The sequence below is a fragment of the Leptodactylus fuscus genome, chromosome 9 (genome assembly GCF_031893055.1).
Source record: "Leptodactylus fuscus isolate aLepFus1 chromosome 9, aLepFus1.hap2, whole genome shotgun sequence".
In the NCBI taxonomy this organism is placed as follows: domain Eukaryota; kingdom Metazoa; phylum Chordata; class Amphibia; order Anura; family Leptodactylidae; genus Leptodactylus; species Leptodactylus fuscus.
In genome coordinates this window covers 70409732-70427932 of record NC_134273.1, presented here as the reverse complement: position 1 = coordinate 70427932, position 18201 = coordinate 70409732, and the positions used below count along the sequence as shown (strand labels likewise).

The following is an 18201-nucleotide window of genomic DNA, read 5'->3' as shown; positions in this document are numbered from 1 at the left end:
AAACTTAAGACCTCACTTTGCTTGGCTCTGAGAGTTTGTGTTTAATTTTTGCATGTATATGTATAATCTTGTGGGAATAGCCTTTTGCGCAGCAGAGCATGGAATGTTTTTGCAAACCTCAATGTTCAAGGACACGACCATTACATTGTCATGTGTCTCTGTAGCCGCTTTGTAACGTTCACTGTGTTGTACTGCCCAAAGTAACACATGGAACTCGGACTACATACTGTATATACTCGAGTATAAGCCAAGTCCCCTAATTTTACCACAAAAAACTGGGAAAACTTATTGACTCGAGTATAAGCCTAGGGGGGGAAATGCAGCAGCTACTGGAAAAATTCAAAAATTAAAACGGTCAGAGTTTTTGGGTGCAGTAGTTGCTGGGGAAGTTTCGGAAGTTTAAGATTGTATACAATACCGTAGTTATCCGTAAACCTAAAATAGACATACCGGTAAATAGTCCTATACATGTATTTCCTCTAATGGTATACACTAAGACGTGCACAGCATCAATGCAAGTCTTCCTATTAGAAACTATGGTGCCTGTCCTATCTGATTCTTAAGTATAAGATTGCAAGGCCAAAAATTCAATGAGATATGGTTGCTATGTCAATTATCTAAAATTTGGTGTGGATAAGGGAACCTACATACAGTATATGAGTGACGTCGGCCGCTTTCAATAGCTGTTGGCTGACCACATTTGCCCGAAAGCGTTTCTTACTGAGCTCTGTATGTAGTCTGTTGTGTATGGACAGCTCAATGGCTTACAGTATAGAGGAAGATGACCATGTGAAAGTGCTGAGGTCCAGATAACCCAATACTTAGGGTTTTTTTTTTTATTATGGACTCTAGATTTAAGGACACGTTGATCCAGGGTTTTTATACTGACTTCCAGATTTGGAGTCGGGAAGGAATTTTTTCCCCTGAAATAGGGCAATTGGCATAAGCCTCATGGGGTTTTTTTTGCCTTCCCCTGGATCAACTCTGTAGGGATTGTAGGGTTATAGGTTGGACTTGATGGACTCATGTCTTTATCCAACCTCATCTACTATGTAATTGTCATCTAGGTATGGAGAAAGCAGTACACGCCATCAGTGTCACCCGAAATCCCCCCACTACATTCACACAATACATACACAACACTGGTCATGGCATACAAGCAGTGCTAATACGAACGATCTCGGTTTTGGCATAGAAAATATTCTATTACCAACCGTTGTGTTCAGAGTATTTCCTATACGGACTTACAAATGGCTCATGACCGCGCTGAATCCACAGGATAGTCCATGACACTGGCAGACTGACTAATGGGACCACTACCAACCATGAAAATGGGGTCCTGTGTGAATGGAGGGGTAGCAGATATGCGTAACCACCAAAAATGTAAGTGCCATAGACTTTGAATGCAGTGCCTGTGCACGTGTGTGAGCGCACCTCTGTTCCAGCAGGGGGCACATTCTTATTCGTGGAGACTCTAGAAATACAGCCCCCAATGATCATATTTACCACCTATCCCAATACTAGGTGGTTTGTCTATAAACAAGTGGGGAGATTTGTATGTTTTTGGTTTACTATAAATCCCTGTTTTTAATTTCAAAAGTTGCAACAAAAAGACCTGACGCTGTGTCCTTAGAGGTAGTTTTATAAGCCAAAGTTAGGAGTGGGTATAAAAAAGATAGATGGATAGATAGATATTTGTGTGTATTTGAGGCCTCTGACGCTGACATCTGACATAACTATATTTCTGTCCGCAGTGATTTTCGGCTGTGGTTCTGAACGTCACTCTTACTTTCCTCCCAGAATGACTTTTCAGATGAGTGAAATCACAGCTGTGGAATTACTGGCGTCTCAACGGGGTTAAATTGTGTTCGGAAACTCTCGCCCATGTGAAATGGAGACTGCGGGGGCGGATTTATCATGAGGGGAATTTGTGTTCGTGTTGCTGTAATTTGTGCTAATTGATGAAACCTTCTATGTAGTGTTTTTGTAAGTTTGATACTCTTTATACCCAGTCCTGAGACGTAGCGCTACTTCCTATACAGTCTCCTCACTGGGTTGAGATTGCAACTTTTTGAAAAGTCACGTTTGTCTTGGACAACATCCGCTAGTCAGGCGAGCCACGACCACAGGTCAGAAGTGACGACGGAGACTGCTGAAAATCGGTGGAGAAAAAAGTCCTGCGAGGGGGACTTATTTTGTTTGCTGCTTTCAATTTAGAATTACCAGACCCCATTATAGTCACTGGTCTCTGTGTGTAAGGCCGCTGTTGTAGCAGTCCAGCTCTCCATTGTTTGGGCCGGACTATGTGGGCGAAGTGTTAGAAACATTTGTCGACCTGTCCTAAGAATAAGTGATCAGTATCATTTGGTGGCGGACCAACACTCTGCACCCCCCATCTAACAGCTGATTCAAAATGGAGCAGGAAGCCGAAAGCTCCGTTTTCTGTGTAATGGCTAAACTGGTGTACTACAGCTCAGCTCTCATTGAAATGAATGGGAACAGATGTGTAGTACCCTGGTGTGACCATTACAAAGGGCAGAGCTTTCTGCTTCCTGCTCTGTTCTCTGTATCAGCTGCTGAGAACAGCTGCTTGGATGGGGTGTAAGATCTTCGAAGACATGATATTGATTATCTATCCTTTGCAACTATGTAAAATCCTTACTGGCTATTGCTCTCCTCCTTTCTACGTCATATAGTGTACACCTGCAGTTCAGATGTCCCCATGCCTATGCTTCTTTCTCTGACCTCTGTACTCCATGATGATGCAAGTCCTGTTGGATTCCTAGAAGCTACTATGTCCACTGCAAATATTGTATAGTATAGCAACCTTATCCTGTATCTAAAGAGAAGTGTCCAGTTTTGTGCAGAGACTCTACAGTAGATATGGAAGCTCTTCAGGGGTCTCAGAGAGGAGCCGGGTTTTTTTCTCTGATCGGACACACCTATATGGTATTTCTTAGTCTTTTGTGGATGAGCCTTTTTTTAAGGTAGACCGTGATTTCCATGCACATTCTCCAAGACGCTACTGACTATGCAACCGGAAGTGTTGTCATACTGAAAACTGAAGCCAGATGGGCTCCAGGACTGTAATTTCAATCAGTTGTTTTCACATAAGAGTAATGTTGAGGGGGGGGGGGAATCTTTGCAACTTGCTGTTGCTTTTATTTTATGCATTTGTTATATTATTCTTCCCTAGATTTGTTCTTTGTTTTTGTGTGCTTATTTACTCATTTTTCACAGCTGTTCTCGCCCATGGTCATGTGAATGTAGGTTTAAATTTTACATGGCAGTGTTCAGATTGGGAAACTGTTGATCTCTCTGCTGGATTTATAGGCCTGAATGTATTTCAGCTGAACTCTGCCCTGATCTTGGTTTTTCTGATTTTCTCCTTTTTGTTTTTAGAACTGTTTTGCTTGTTTGTCCTTTTTGTCTCTTCCTTGTTATGTATAGCACTGAACTCTTTCGTTCTGAACCTTTTGATGGTATTTCGTGTTTGCTCTATGAACCCCTTACTTTTTTTGAAGTATGCTTGCATGTATTTTGGGCTCGTGAGCTGTGTGGGTACAGTTTACACATAATTTTTGACTTGAGTGAAGGCTGAGTGCAAGATTGAATAAATGGGTTAAGGTGACCCCTGACGGCTACACCCATGTCACATTCTAGGATGGTCCTACTGGTGTAATAACTAGCCCCCTAAATTGTTTCAAATCAAATGCTTTTGGTACTGCTATGCATGTCTTAAATGCAATAAACCACCTTAAATATTTCAATATAAGTCCACCACACTCTTATGCCAACCTTTTTGACACTAGTTACCCTTTGAATAACACACAAATTTCCAGATGCATTCTTGTAGTCCTAATTCAAATTGCAGGTTTGATCACCTTGGTCTAGATGATATCCAGAAGATTAAATAATAAATTTCCTTACTTTCCAGGCTGCTGGAGATAGACAGCAAGTCTCTGCGGTCAGTCAATGGGTCAAGAAGAAATAGCGGGTCCTCATTGGTATCGAGCTCCTCAGCATCCAGTAACCTCAGCCACCATCAGGAAGAAGATGCTTGGCTACTGTGGGGCAGGATTATTAATGAGTGGGAGGAGGTGTACAAGAAGAAGGAGAAGCAAATTAAGGTAATGGTCATCATCATAGCAAATAGGCCATTGTTAATAGTGAAACTTTTTGTTGTGTGTCGTATCTCTAGAACAGTGTTTCCTAACCTTCTCAGGCTCCGGGCATGCCTGGAAATATGTATTTTCCTTGGGGCAACCCCCTCCAAATTTTATCAAAAGGCAAAAAATGACACTTTTGACAGTGGCTCCCTCGTAGTCATTGTGACAAATAGATAAAATAAGTAACACTTAACTTTAATCGTTTCCCTGCTGCCCTTGTCTGCACCCTCAATGCATCACTAGTGGATGCCTGAGTGGTAGAGCAGGAAGCTAAAGGCTTCCTGCTTCACCGTTTTATTCAGCTACTATAGTTGAGAGAGAACATGTTTCCGTTTCCACTCCAGATTGTTGCGGAACCCTTGGCAGGCCTCTGCGGCGCCTTGGTTGGGAATAACTTCTCTAGAATGTGCCTTCGAATAAGAAGAAAATACTTACACTTTCAGTGACTGTTGGACAAATACTCAATCAGCCAACAGCTATGCTTGACTTTAATTCATGCACATTCGCACTCAGTGAGCTGAGCATTCATATATCCTCAATTGAGATAAGAGTAAGCCGCTGTCATTTGCATTTTGTCTTTGATAAACATAAATATCATTCCATTTCACTATGTATCCTTATACAATATGGCATTATATATTGTATCCAGCACAGATTCCAGTATATAGTATTTACGATACTACAGTAATAGTACTTTAATATGGTTTGGGGTTGTTTTTTTTTGGTTGCAGGAACTTGTCAGAAAAGGCATCCCCCACCACTTTCGTGCAATCGCGTGGCAACTCTTATGCAATGCTCAAAATATGGCAATCAAAGAGCAGTATTGTGATCTCCTGAAAATGACCTCACCGTGCGAAAAACTCATCAGGAGGGACATTGCCAGAACGTACCCGGAGCATGATTTCTTTAAGGAGAAGGATAGTCTGGGGCAAGAAGTTCTATTCAATGTTATGAAGGTTCGTGTTGGATGTGTTTTATGTATCTGCTGTCTGCACTATAGGCAATAAAGAATTTGTATATTCTCAGACAGTGACCAAAAACAGTCAAATTGTTTCTTTACACCAATGGCGGCAAGCTATGCATCCGGTACAGAAACAACTAGAGGCAACAAGAAAATTAGAAAATGCAGAAAAAAATTAAATCCCAGCAGTTTTGCCATTCGTTTTGGACTCATGTCTTACAGTTAAAATGTATAAAATATTGTGTTTCTAGAAGGCCTTATTCAGACCTCTGTCAACTAAACCCACTGCACCCCTTCAGGTTACTCCCCTGCTGTGTAGATATAAATAGATAGATGGAACAAAGATGTATATGTCTGTCTGTCTGTCTAACTTTTTTTCTTTTTTGCAGGCATATTCTTTAGTGGATCGTGAAGTTGGCTACTGCCAGGGCAGCGCGTTCATTGTGGGGCTCCTCCTTATGCAGGTAAGCCCATTATTGTAATGATGAATTCTATTTTCCTAGGGCTCCATTATTTACAGTTCTGAGAATACAATAAAATATTTTTTTTTTTTTTTTTATTAACCCCCCCCGGCAATGATGGTCCCTTCCATCAGGCCCTATTAATTTCAGTGGAATTGTGTTGCAGCCCCTTGCACGTCATCACCTGTTGCTCCCTTGTGCAAGGAGAGACTGTGTAATGCAACATTCACCCGACAAAATTTAGAGCGAAATATGAGGTGGCCTTTCACTTTGGATTCCTCTCCAGATTCTGACCTTGTGTAATCCACCAGAGCTTTAGCTTTCCTTCACCGGTTTGCTCGCTCAATATCCTTAGAAACAATGGGGTTCATCATCCTGAGCCTGGCGCTGTGCGGGTTCTATGGCTCAAACAAATACAGAATCTGCAACAAGATTGAGCAGGATTTTTGCTTTTTTTTTTTTTCCCAACGTCCCATTGAGGATGATTCTGGCCAAAATCTGTAGCTGGTTTTTCAGTTAGAATTGACCTCAGTCTGTTCCAAATGACCTTTGACCCATCTTCACTACCTTATTGAAATTTCGCCTGGAACATGGATTGATCTACTCCTGTTTTGTTTAGTGATCTTTTCATTATCTCTTGTTTTGTCTTGTTCCTTCTAGATGCCAGAAGAAGAAGCGTTTTGTGTGTTTGTGAAGTTAATGCAAGACTATCGCCTCCGGGAACTCTTCAAACCTAGCATGGCAGAGCTGGGCCTGTGCATGTATCAGTTTGAGTGCATGATTCAGGTGAGAGTCAGTCATGACATCACGTACATTCCAGCTCTATTATTAGGGCAGGAAGTCACCGGGTGCATCGCTCTGCTGGAATCTGCTCGGAGTTTAATTCCTTTACACCTCCAGTACATGAGATGACTATATATAATCACTGCCATTATTACATTCTCTCTATGCCACTTAACACTGTTCTGAGTTTCGTTCCAAACTTCTATAAACAGTTCTTTAGTCTAATATGTTGTTTGGCTGGTACCTCTTCAGTGTTTACGTTGCTGTATCGATGGAATTGCAGCTTTAGGCCTTGCTCACACGGAGCATAAGGGTGGACAATTGCGGCTTCCCCGTCCGGCATAGGCTCAAATGAATGGGCCGACTCTGAAGTATCCTGCCGTGAGGCTCAACGAGCCGCGGTATCCACCTGAAGAAAGGGCAGCTCGCTTCTTTTTTCTGCTAGCGGCATGTTGCCCTAGCAGTCTCCATAGACCACCATTGTGGATTCCGTGCCATAATCCGCCCCCTCTGTGCCCGTGTGAAATAGCCCTTATCTTTTTTTTTTTTTATTATGTGAATAGGTCCGAGCTGTAGTACCACTCACCACCACTATTAAGTGTATGGCATGGATGTAGATTGAAAGTGGCTGCGGTGCTCACACAAGTGCCAGGGCTGTAACGTAAGTGGGTATAAAGGATGCAGATGCCCGGGACCCTTAGTGAGCCCATAAGACGTCTCTTCCCAATATGAGGAGACCAGTACTATTAAATAATAATTATAGTTTGGAGGTTGGTGCAGCTTTTGCATTGGGACCTATGAGCCTCATGTTACGCCTCTGATACCTTAGCCCTATTAGATGACCGCCAGGGGAGCTGTGATCTGATATATGTCCAAAAGCTGGCCATACACATTTGTGTTGGTCAAAACGGTTGACAATTTGCGATGAAAATGCTGTGAACGTTTAGCAGAGTAGACTGCTGATTCTGGAAAACACGTTGAGGCTGTTTCCCCATGTAGGCAAAAAAATTAAGCATTTTTTCAAGTGCACATATGGCGTAGCAAAAAAAAAAAAAAGCTGCGTTTTACAGTACTTACAAAGTTAATGGGATTCTGGCTAATCCTAGCCATACATTGCAGAAAAATTCTGGCTAAAAGCTGCGTTTTCAAAATTGTCCCTGTTTTTGAAAACCCCAGCATGTCCTTTATACCTGCTGAAACGCTGGTATAAGGGCAGAGAGTCTGCAGGGGAGGTCTCTGTGAAGACTCAATGGAAAACGCTGTGGGAAAAACCGTAATCCGTTTCCACTGCAGTTTTTCCTGCAAAATTTCTCTTTTGTGTTTTGCTACGTACTTGGCTTTAAATTTTTTTGCTCTTTTTGGACACTTCTCGTTTGATAGTTGCTTTGATTTGGCGGGGGTTATATGAGCCTAGTTATGGGTCAACTACTGCAAACGTATTGGGTCCAAGTACACAGAGTGGGAATGGCGCAGTCTCCTGGGGATCCCTAAGGACATATGTATACAAAATATATACATTGTCATCTAGAAAGAATATTCACAATGCAGCCTCCTCTCATGGTTTATGTATTCTTATATTTTATTTTTCATAATAAATCCACTGAAAAAATGGATTCCGCATGTGAACATACCGCGTGGCATGACGATGCAGTGCAGCAGCATTCTGCTCCGGATTAGGCCCCAATGAATGGGCCTAATCAGGAGGGAGCCTCGCCCGTGGACCTGGGGTTCCTGATTTGGGTGCAAACCTTCACGTGCAAATACTTGTGATGGTGGCTTTTACATTAGGACCACTTATTAGCTGTCGTGTTTCATATCCATTTTATTCTATATTAATAGATTCCATTCTCCTTTTCTTACAGGAACACCTGCCAGAGCTATTTGTGCACTTTCAAGCCCAGAGTTTCCATACCTCTATGTATGCGTCTTCCTGGTTTTTGACAATTTTTCTTACAAGTTTCCCACTACCAGTCGCTACAAGAATTTTTGATGTATTTATGTCTGAGGTGAGAAACCACAAAGTAGAAAATTACAAAGAACCTCTACTCTTTCGGCCGTCGTTGTCACCCACACCATGGGGATCTATTGATGTAGAATTACATTATAAGGGAAGAATTTTATGTGGTTTCATGCCAAATATTAATGGTATACTTTGTATGCAGCGCCAGGATTCAGAAGGGTATAGATGACGACAAAGACTGATTTTCAGTGTAGTGAAGTCTTATTACAAAAACCATCAGCCCTATGCGTGAATCAGGGCAGAGAGTTGATGCGAACAGTGGCTCTAGCTCTGGGAAAGAAAGCCCCCCGGGGGTATCAGACTGGACCTACCGTATGTCCCCAATTTACCTGTTGATAATGTATTACTGCAGGGGTAAGATACCTAGGACTTCTAAGTTCGGGAGAACAAGTGTACATATTGGGAAGTGTCGGGTCACAACAGCTGGAGTGACTATGGGTGCTGATCCCTGTTTTACAGAGTATCTCTCTATTGTAGCCAATAGAGGGGGGTACCGTAGAAGGGGCCACTTATTGCACCCCGATGTACATCAGTTTCCCCATAATATGCTTTGACTAGTGTATGTTTGTTTTCTATTAACGCTTATTGCTGATCCTTCTTTCATTCCCAGGGGTTGGAGGTTGTATTTCGGGTGGGCCTTGCTGTTCTCCAAATGAACCAGGCAGAACTGATGCAGCTGGATATGGAAGGGATGTTACAGGTAACTCTTATGGACATTATCTTTTGCCGTAACTTCAATGAAATGACCTGAAAATACAGTAAAGATGTCTATATAGGCCGTTTGCATAAATTACAATATACTGATCTAGCAAAGTTAAACTTATCATGGTTGTATTCTTATTAGAGTGAGTTCACACCACTTTTTTAAGCTATTTTGAGGGGTTTTTTTTCTGCTTCAAACAGCCTCAATTATGCCATTGATTTCAAGCACCTTACCATGCCCTGCCCCTTACCAGAGACAGTTAAGGGTAAGTTCATACAGAGATTTTTGGAGGCCACCTCAGGTTCCGGACCAAAAAACGGGTAGCCGCGACTGAAAGCCGGTGCACTGCAGATTCAAAATAAAATTATTTTTAATTATACAATTATCAATCTTGTTTAATTAGAGTTTTATTTAAATTAATATTTACTCACTATGGATTCCATCACTTGCTTATTTTTTAAACTTTGCTACATCTGTAATTGTAATTTTATTTACGGTCAGATCTAATTGGTACTAGTCACTAGCCGTGTCCACCCCAACCCTAGGGATCGGTCAATATGAGATATGTACATGTGTCTTTAGTTGGATCTCTGTTAATCTCTGCATGGGCGTAACTGGATTATATTTTCTGTTGCAGCACTTTCAGAAGGTCATTCCACATCAGTTTGACGGCGCCCCCGAGAGGCTTATACAAGTTGCTTATCAAGTGAAATACAATTCAAAAAAGATGAAGAAGTAGGTGATAAAATGGCGACGGTTAAAGGGGGCTGTTTGCACCTCTGGATATGGCGGATAGATTGCTATAGGTCACTGGTTTTGGCATGCTTGGTGGCTCTCCAATTCACCCACCGGTGCAGGAAACTGAAGCTGGCCCAATTCTATTAAATGGAGCTGTTCTGTTCCCATCATGCATTGACAAGACCCCAACTAACAAAGTGATGGCTGGCATATCCCAGCATTATTCTATCGCTCTGAGACGGGGTGATCCTTTTAGGAATAGTATACAGTTGATATACATGATGGCACCGGAGTCGATTCTGTAGCTTTCCAGCTCTTCACCTTCTCTATAAGACTACACTTACCCATAATAATTACTTTTGCTGTGTGGCCTGTAATGATAGTGGTTACAGGTCAGTGTTGGGTGACTGCAATGTTTGTCTTTTTAATCGTATAATTGATAGTATTGTGACCTGTCTTATGTAGTTTAGCTTGTTTTGTACCATCTCATGTGAGCAAGCAAAAACTGCTTAGGTTCTATTCACACCTGCCTGCAATTTCCATTTATCAACAGATACCATGCTCATTGCAGTTTTTTATGTCTTTTAGGTTAGAAAAAGAATACACTACGATAAAAACCAAGGAGATGGAAGAACAAGTTGAAATCAAGGTATGATATTGGATGCTCAAATATGGCTTAAAAATGTTCATACAGTTAACAAAGGAAAAGTCTGCCCTGACCCGTCCAGAACTTTTAGCTCTATTCATATTACAATTTATATTTGTTTTATTTTTTAATTTTTGTAATGTGTGGTTTGTTTCCAGGCTCCCCTATATAATGCGTGTATAGTGTAAAACAAAAAAGTACAATAAATATGAATTCAATGAGTGGCAGATTGACACAGAGGGAAGAGATGATCTAGTAGGTAGATGTGGACACTGCTCATATAATAGTGGGTTATTGGAGGTTGTAGACTATCCAAAAAAGGTATGTTACTTAGGTTGCTTTTTAGGGTTTCAGGTGATGTTCACATGTACGCTGGGTGTCCACCTTTTGCAAATTGTCAATAAAACTGACAAACGGGTACACAATATACCTTAGTCTGTCCTTTGATGGATCTGTCAACAGGTATCCATCAAAGAAGATTCCTTTTGTGTCCATATTGTTGGATCCATTAACCCTCTTTCATTCTAACCATGGATGTGTTTTAAACCTTAGGTTTGTCTTCTATGTTGACAAGTTAGTGTATCTGTCAGATGTATCCCTAGAGCTCATTTTAGTATATGTTGATGCACATGTATATTCTTTTATTCTGGTATGTATATGCTCTGACAGTGGATGGTTTATTGGCCTGACGAAGACGCCAGACCAGTGTTGAAACGCCTTGCCTTTGTAATACCTGGCATTGGAACCAATAAAGCTATTTTCACAGAGCTTTTCTTTTCACCCGTGTTTTTTTTTTTTTTTTTTTTTTTTACCATTTTGTTTCACGTATTCTCACCACCCTTTGGGTTGGTGTCCGGGTTCAGCTGCAACTGAGGACTCAACAGTACATATACCAGGGCGCCGGTCTTATTATTTAATTCTTATTTCTTTCTTTTTTTTATATATAGAAACACATTGTTTTCTAGGCAGAGACATACCATAAAATATCCACTGCTTGGTATACAAGTTTTCATTTGCAATGGGAGTCAGTGTATCCTTGGTATTCCTTGTATATATCTGGTGTTACTCCTGAAGTATACATCTGATGGAAGGTTTAGAGTTAATATTACAGCTATTACAAAGATGGCCTGTGTCCTGTGTATTACTTTTGTAGGGCATCAACAATAGAGAATTTGCTTTGTGCAATTCGAAGAGTCTCTGCTTATTGTAAAGGGGATATTGTCACTCCATATAGGTGTGTGGAGTCTTATTAAGCCATGAGCGCACCACTGCAAAGGAACATGGGAAGAATATGCAAATCTGACTTCCATGATGTAACTAGGATGCCAGTGCCTCAAGTATGCACACCAATAGAGGGCGCTGATTGAGAATGTGCAAGTCATTATTGTAAATTCAGTTCAGGGAATATCATATATTTGTGGATCCAAGCAAAATAACGCATACCCATTGTTAGAAGACAATATTTCTCCTAATGCAGATAGATGTGTATGGGACGTAGCGCAGCCAGAAATTCTCTCTGTTGCTTGCTTTTAAATCCATGCTTGCTTGGCGTGATGTAAGAACCCCATTCCCTTCTTCTTATCATGCTGTTTCACTGAAAACAGAATCTGGAGGCAGGGAAAGGGAAAGTCCAAATGTCTTTACAGGTACATCTCATTCCAATTCACTGTATTGATAGGTATTTGTTGTTAGTAAGTAACACATTCTTCTGCAGCTTGAACTTTATTCTGTAATTTTGGTTCTTTCTTTCAGAGGTTGCGCACTGAGAACAGGCTACTGAAGCAGCGCATTGAAACCTTGGAGAAAGTAAGTCCTTTTTCTTTTCTTTTTTTTTTAATTCATAATTTTGACCTTTTTATATTTGTAGAATTACATTTTTAAAATCTTTTGATATTTGCAGCAAAGTCTGTTTGTACATATAGTGTTAAAGTGAGACGTTGTTCTGTTTAATAAGTTCACATTCCAGGGTCTCTCTCACCCTCAAATGCATATATGGCCAGGGACCTGTCCAGTGTATACTCATGGATGCCCAAGTTACTTGTGCTGCTTGTTGTTAGGCTTTGCAGCAGCAGTTTCCAAAATTATGCTCCGCTCTCTGAAAGAAGCTCTTGGCAAAAGTAGCATCAAATTGACTTTATGCCCTGCTATCCCCATGTATAAGGCTGTTAATACACCGAGATTTTTACTGTTTCTCTTTGCGTTTGGTTCTTTTTAGTACCTTCCTCTTGGTTCCTGATCCAGAGTGCTCAGTGTGAACAGTGTTATGAGCATGCAGTAGATAAGTCAGTCTGGTGCAGGACCACTATGATTAGAAATGGGCAGCACGGTGGCTCAGTGGTTAGCACTGCAGCCTTGCAGCACTGGAGTCCCGGGTTTGAATCCTGCCAAGGACAACATCTGCAAGGAGTTTGTATTTTCTTCCCGTGTTTGCGTGGGTTTCCTCCGGGTACTCCGGTTTCCTTCCACACAACTAAGACATACTGATAGAATTTAGATTGTGAGCCCTATATGGGACAGTGACCCATGTCTGTAAAGCGCTGCGGAATATGATGGCGCTATATAAGTAAGCATAATTAATAATGATTATAAATCCTGACCGGACTCCTAGGAGTGACAGTAAGAGTCCTGATATCCCTGCCCACACAGTGACTGACCGCTCTCCCTGTATCTGTGTGCACAGAAGGCTGTCAATCATGATGTGGGCAGGGTCATCAGGGCTATACTCCATTCCTAATCATGGTGGTCCTGTACCAGACCTACTCGTCTCCTGCATGCTTGTAACACTGCTCACACTGAGCACTCTGGATCAGAAACCAAGAGGAAGGCACTAAAAAGAAGCAGAGAGATGCAGGATTTACTCTATTTATTGCTGCTTCAAATCATATACTACACCTATATATCACACAGCTCCTTTCTCTTCCTTGATCATATACTGCACCAAATATAGGTGGATATCACCGTTTCACTTTAAGAGCATTGTGTATACCATAGAGGGCGCCGCATTTATGGTTCTGGTGATTACCTGGGCACTTGATATGTCACAGAGCTGCTGCATCTAACCTCTGCTATTTTATTAGGCCTTTTTTTGGAGACACACCTTAATATAGCCCTTTATCGAGTGTAGTTTATCTATTCTAATACTGATAAGAAAATGAGTATATTTTATTACTCTATTCTATGTTATATCTTAATATCTATATTTAATATATTATATTTTTAGTTCTGAAACAAAGGACTTGAGATCTCCTCTGTATAGTAACACTCAGTAGTAGACCTTTGTTCAATAAATAGCTTTTATTTAATTTTTCCTCCTAATTTAGGATTAGTTTTATATTTATAGTATATTTCTCACTCCCTGTGATGCATATACATGCTCAGAAGTGGCCAGTAAGACCTTATCAGGATGGTTATTAGTTTATTCTAAAATACGTGTCATGGTGGGCAGCCGTATTTATAATGTTTAATTGTTTTCCCTGCATTAATATCTATTCCATAAGATTATTATTAACCACTACAAGATACAGTTTGTTCTAAATGAAGCAGTAGAAGCGACACCAAACATTTACGGTATTTGGCGACCACATTGGAAATTGGTATATATAACAGCTTGACTTCTACTATGCATTCATATGTATACCGGTATAGCTAAAACCCCTTACCATTGGTGAGAAGGAGTGAATTTTTGCAGCCGAGTACCAACTTTTTGGACAATTTCTAGATCATATTAAAAATCAAAGCTTGCCAATACTGAACATCACGAAAGAAATATGGATGTATAAGATGAGATACAATACAAGGCAATGCAGATAAGCACACACAGTTTTTAAAGGGTTAAAAATCTTAAAACTTGTGCTGATTGCGTATAATGTGACTGTACTGCAGGGCATTATGTATATATGTGATCTCTTCAGGAAGCTGTATATAATCCATGCTCTTTATATCACTCCGCACATGTCATTATGAATGATCTCGCTCTTCTATCGGTGGAATCTTTTTGCTTTTGCACGACATTCTATGCACTTGCAGGAACAATTTTACCTCCTTTGAAAATTCTAGAAACTATCATTGCACTGATCATGGTCATGTGAGATTAATGGATTCTGGCTGATTGTTCATGACGGGCTGTAATGATGGTTCTCATAACTTCCTCCTCCTCAGTCTGACGCTTGTTTGGTCACTGCTATTCTTCCATTCCTTCATGGGCACTGACTGAGTATGCATGTGTTCCCAGTGGGGAGAGGGGGAATAAACCACTGGCAGACATCCCTGGCTTTATCTCCCATGAGAATAAAGGATCAGGCATGTTGAAATCAACATGCTGGATTTTCTGGACACCTCCACACAGCACTGACTAGAGGGTTCCCTCTGGCCCCTCAGGCAGCATTTTTGTGGCCCCTCCAACATACCTGATTCCATTGTTTCCTGTTGGAGACCACCCAAAATCATCAGGACTGGTTGACATCAACGTTCGGTATTCCTTTTGAGAAGTCCACTTGGGAATCCCCTGAACGGAATAACAAATGCATTAAAAAGCGATGAGCAATGAAAGCACACGGACCCCACAGACTATATTGGGGTCCGTGTGTTTTCCGTGTGACGTTCGCACGAGTCATGCGGAGAGGAAAGTTGTTCTTGTTCTCAAAAGGAATACCGAACGCAGATGTGAACCAGGCCTAACTCACAGGGCTATTACTTGCCATAGAAAAGATGACCTCACTGAGGTGTGTTTTTTTTTTTTTTTTTTTTTAATATATTTTCAGCTGGAACTTCTGCAGCCATCCTATTCCTCTGAATTGGGCTTGCAGAAATCCACATTTCTGTTACAACATCAATGGAAGTGATTTTTATTTGCAGAATATGCTTATCCATCCTGGAAATTCTGCCATATCCGTAAACCTAAGGCTGGATTCACACACCTATATGTCTATATTGTATGGACTGAATTACAGCAAAAGATCCCAATCCAGATATGGTCTAATGACCTGAATTTCCAGCATTATAGATCCCTTTGGTTTGGTATGGAACAAAGTCCTCAGTATAAATTCGGAAGCGTATGTTGGTACTATAGTGACATCTATAGGTGCCATATTATGGCCCATCTTGGAGGTTACATCGTGCCATAATATAGTAGCTAGAGATGAGCGAGTAGTATTCGATCGAATACTAGGTATTGCGTGTAAGTGGCCGAACACCAAGGGGTTAAATGCATTGAATATTCGATGCGCTTAACGCTTTGATGTTCAGCCGCTTACACGCATTCCTATGGTGGCAAGGTATTCGATCAAATACAACTCGCTCATCTCTAATAGTAGTCTGTATGAGCTCTTGCTTAGACTTTGGAGGATGGAGTGTTACAGAACTGTCTGAATTTACTTTTTTTTGCCCAGAATTCTCCTTGTTAGTACATTTCAGAGAAGGTAGTATTTCCTGCTCACTCTACACATGATTTTTTTTCCTTAAGTATTTTCTGATTACTTTTTATTTTTCATCTCTTTTTCTGAAATCCCTTTCTGAATTTTTCCTTTCCATAGGAAAGTGCATCCTTGGCAGATAGATTGATCCAGGTATAGTCATTACATTTGTCCTCCTCAATAACAACCAATCCCAGTTAATATAGTTTTGTGATATCTGTCCTGTTATTTCCTGGGGTATGATGCATGCAGTATTATTACATGCATCTATGCGGATACCGTGCCCCTAACATCTGTAAGAGTCCCAGGACTGTCTTTGTTTTAATTACTAAATCATGGTGAACTGCACGCTGCCTAATCCGGTGTGTCTAACCCATCTTTAATTCAAAAAATAATAATTTATGGCCCCCCAGAATTAACCTATTTCTTAATGAATCCAACCAAACTAACTGCATTGCATGATCCAAGCTCGATCATTTTGCATGATTCTAACCCTAATGGGAATGTCGGATATCATCGTCATTATGCTTGCTCCATTTTCGCTTATGTAAACCACATTTAATAATGCAGTCCAGAATGTATAGTGCACTTGAGACGGGAAGGTGGAGCTGAACTTTCCTGTATAAGTTCTTGAGGCAGCCATTTTGTGAGAAGAACCAAGATCTGCGAAAAAAAAAAAAAAAAAAAAAGGATAATTTTATTGGATTCGTGGGTCAGGTTTATGAATTCTGTCTAAGGGAGCATTCACACGGAGTAACGCCGGGCGTGTATTACAGCCGTACACGCCGGCGCTACGGCAGGCTGCCGAACACTTCCCATTCACTTCAGTGAATGGGAAGTGTTCGGCAGCCTGCTGTAGCGCCGGCGTGTACGGCTGTAATACACGCCTGGCATTACTCCGTGTGAATGCTCCCTTAACTAATAACTCTTTGTTGCCCAACGAACCACAACATGACTTTCATTATACGAGAATACCATGGGGCTCAACTGTTAAAGGGGTTGTCCAGAAATTGAAGAATTCAAAGAAGGTTGGGGAAGGTATAAAATAAAAAAATAAAAAATTTCATACTCTGCTGTCCCTTATACTGGCGGAGATATGGCACTTGCCTGAACAGAGTGATGGTGGACATTGGGGCTAGTTCACACAGGAGCGTAAAGGCAGATTTTGGCACAGAGAGTGACGCGGGGAGCCTACACCGGATTTCTGGTGTTTTTTCTGCCTCCAACACCACCTTCATGAAAGCGAACATGGCACGGGAATTGCGCTACATTTATGCCTATGAAGTATTGAATATACTTCACAAATATCACTGTTGGCATTTTTATAGCTTATTTTTTAAAGTAATTTTCTAAAATTATGCAAATTACACAAACTGTCAACTTTGCCTTTAGTAAAGCCTGGCAATAATAACTATGGCTGTCTTTATCACAGCTGTCGGTCTGTAAAGGGGTCCTGAATGTCAAATTTGCATGGTTGGGCTATTATATGGGCCCAGTGGATAGGTCACTGTATAAACCAAGCTGACAACCCTTGTGCATCTGCCAAGTGGTCGCCCAGGACTAGAAAATAATAAGAAATAACCCATTTTATAGACAGATATCCATGACCGTCGTCCGTGACTAATATAGTATCTTGAAGAGACGTGACAAGGGGTTGTCCAATAAAAGAAATCTTTGGAAAATGAAGTTGACTTCTGTGTTTTACATAGATGTGTCTGAACCTTTCTCTGCAAAGGCCTGCGCCTAAGGGGCTGTTGTTTTTAGTGAGACTCTTTAGTCGAATCCCCTCATATTGGTGACGTTATAAACATTGATTCCTCTGACAAAATGGCTGCCTCTCTTAAGCGACGTTTACACTTTATTTTTTGCTATTGAGCAATTGCACATACAACCAAACTCTCAAGGCTCTTATAATACATCTGGATTGCTCAAAAACCTTAAAATTATGTCCAAAGGGACAAGTGACAAGGGCCCAGGAGGCAGAGGAAAACTACCTCATAAAACGGGAGCTGGCCACCATGAAACAGCAGAATGATGAATCCAGCAGTAAGCTGGAGCAGGCCCACCATACCATCAGCGAGCTGCGGCAACAACAGCAATTGGTAAGGAGCCCGGCTGCACTTTATCTGACCTGTGCTTGACTCTGCTTTCCTCTCTCCGCAGACCTCACAGATGATTTAGTCTCTCATGGTGTTTGGCAATCATTTTGTTCTTCTCTTAGTCACTGACCAGCTTGTAGCTACTTGACTCGCCTCTCATTGTCGGAAAAGCCAATATACCTGTATTAGCCTCCGGTGCCAAAAGTTTGC

The 18201-nt window shown here is 41.1% G+C and overlaps 1 protein-coding gene across 5 annotated transcripts in view; it reads left to right on the top strand.

Annotated features, from left to right (window-relative positions):
- Window positions 1-18201, top strand: part of EVI5 (ecotropic viral integration site 5) — an 85350-nt gene that overhangs the window by 29836 nt on the left and 37313 nt on the right. For 3 of the 5 annotated variants that reach the window (XM_075286549.1, XM_075286550.1, XM_075286553.1), the window contains 11 exons: window positions 3938-4130; window positions 4901-5125; window positions 5520-5594; window positions 6252-6377; window positions 8237-8380; window positions 9005-9094; window positions 9735-9832; window positions 10424-10484; window positions 12234-12287; window positions 16013-16045; window positions 17848-17994. In XM_075286549.1, coding sequence (XP_075142650.1) covers window positions 3938-4130; window positions 4901-5125; window positions 5520-5594; window positions 6252-6377; window positions 8237-8380; window positions 9005-9094; window positions 9735-9832; window positions 10424-10484; window positions 12234-12287; window positions 16013-16045; window positions 17848-17994 — 1246 coding nt within the window. The remainder of the gene's footprint in view (window positions 1-3937; window positions 4131-4900; window positions 5126-5519; window positions 5595-6251; window positions 6378-8236; window positions 8381-9004; window positions 9095-9734; window positions 9833-10423; window positions 10485-12233; window positions 12288-16012; window positions 16046-17847; window positions 17995-18201) is intronic. The other 2 variants (XM_075286551.1, XM_075286552.1) reach the window with 2 other exon arrangements.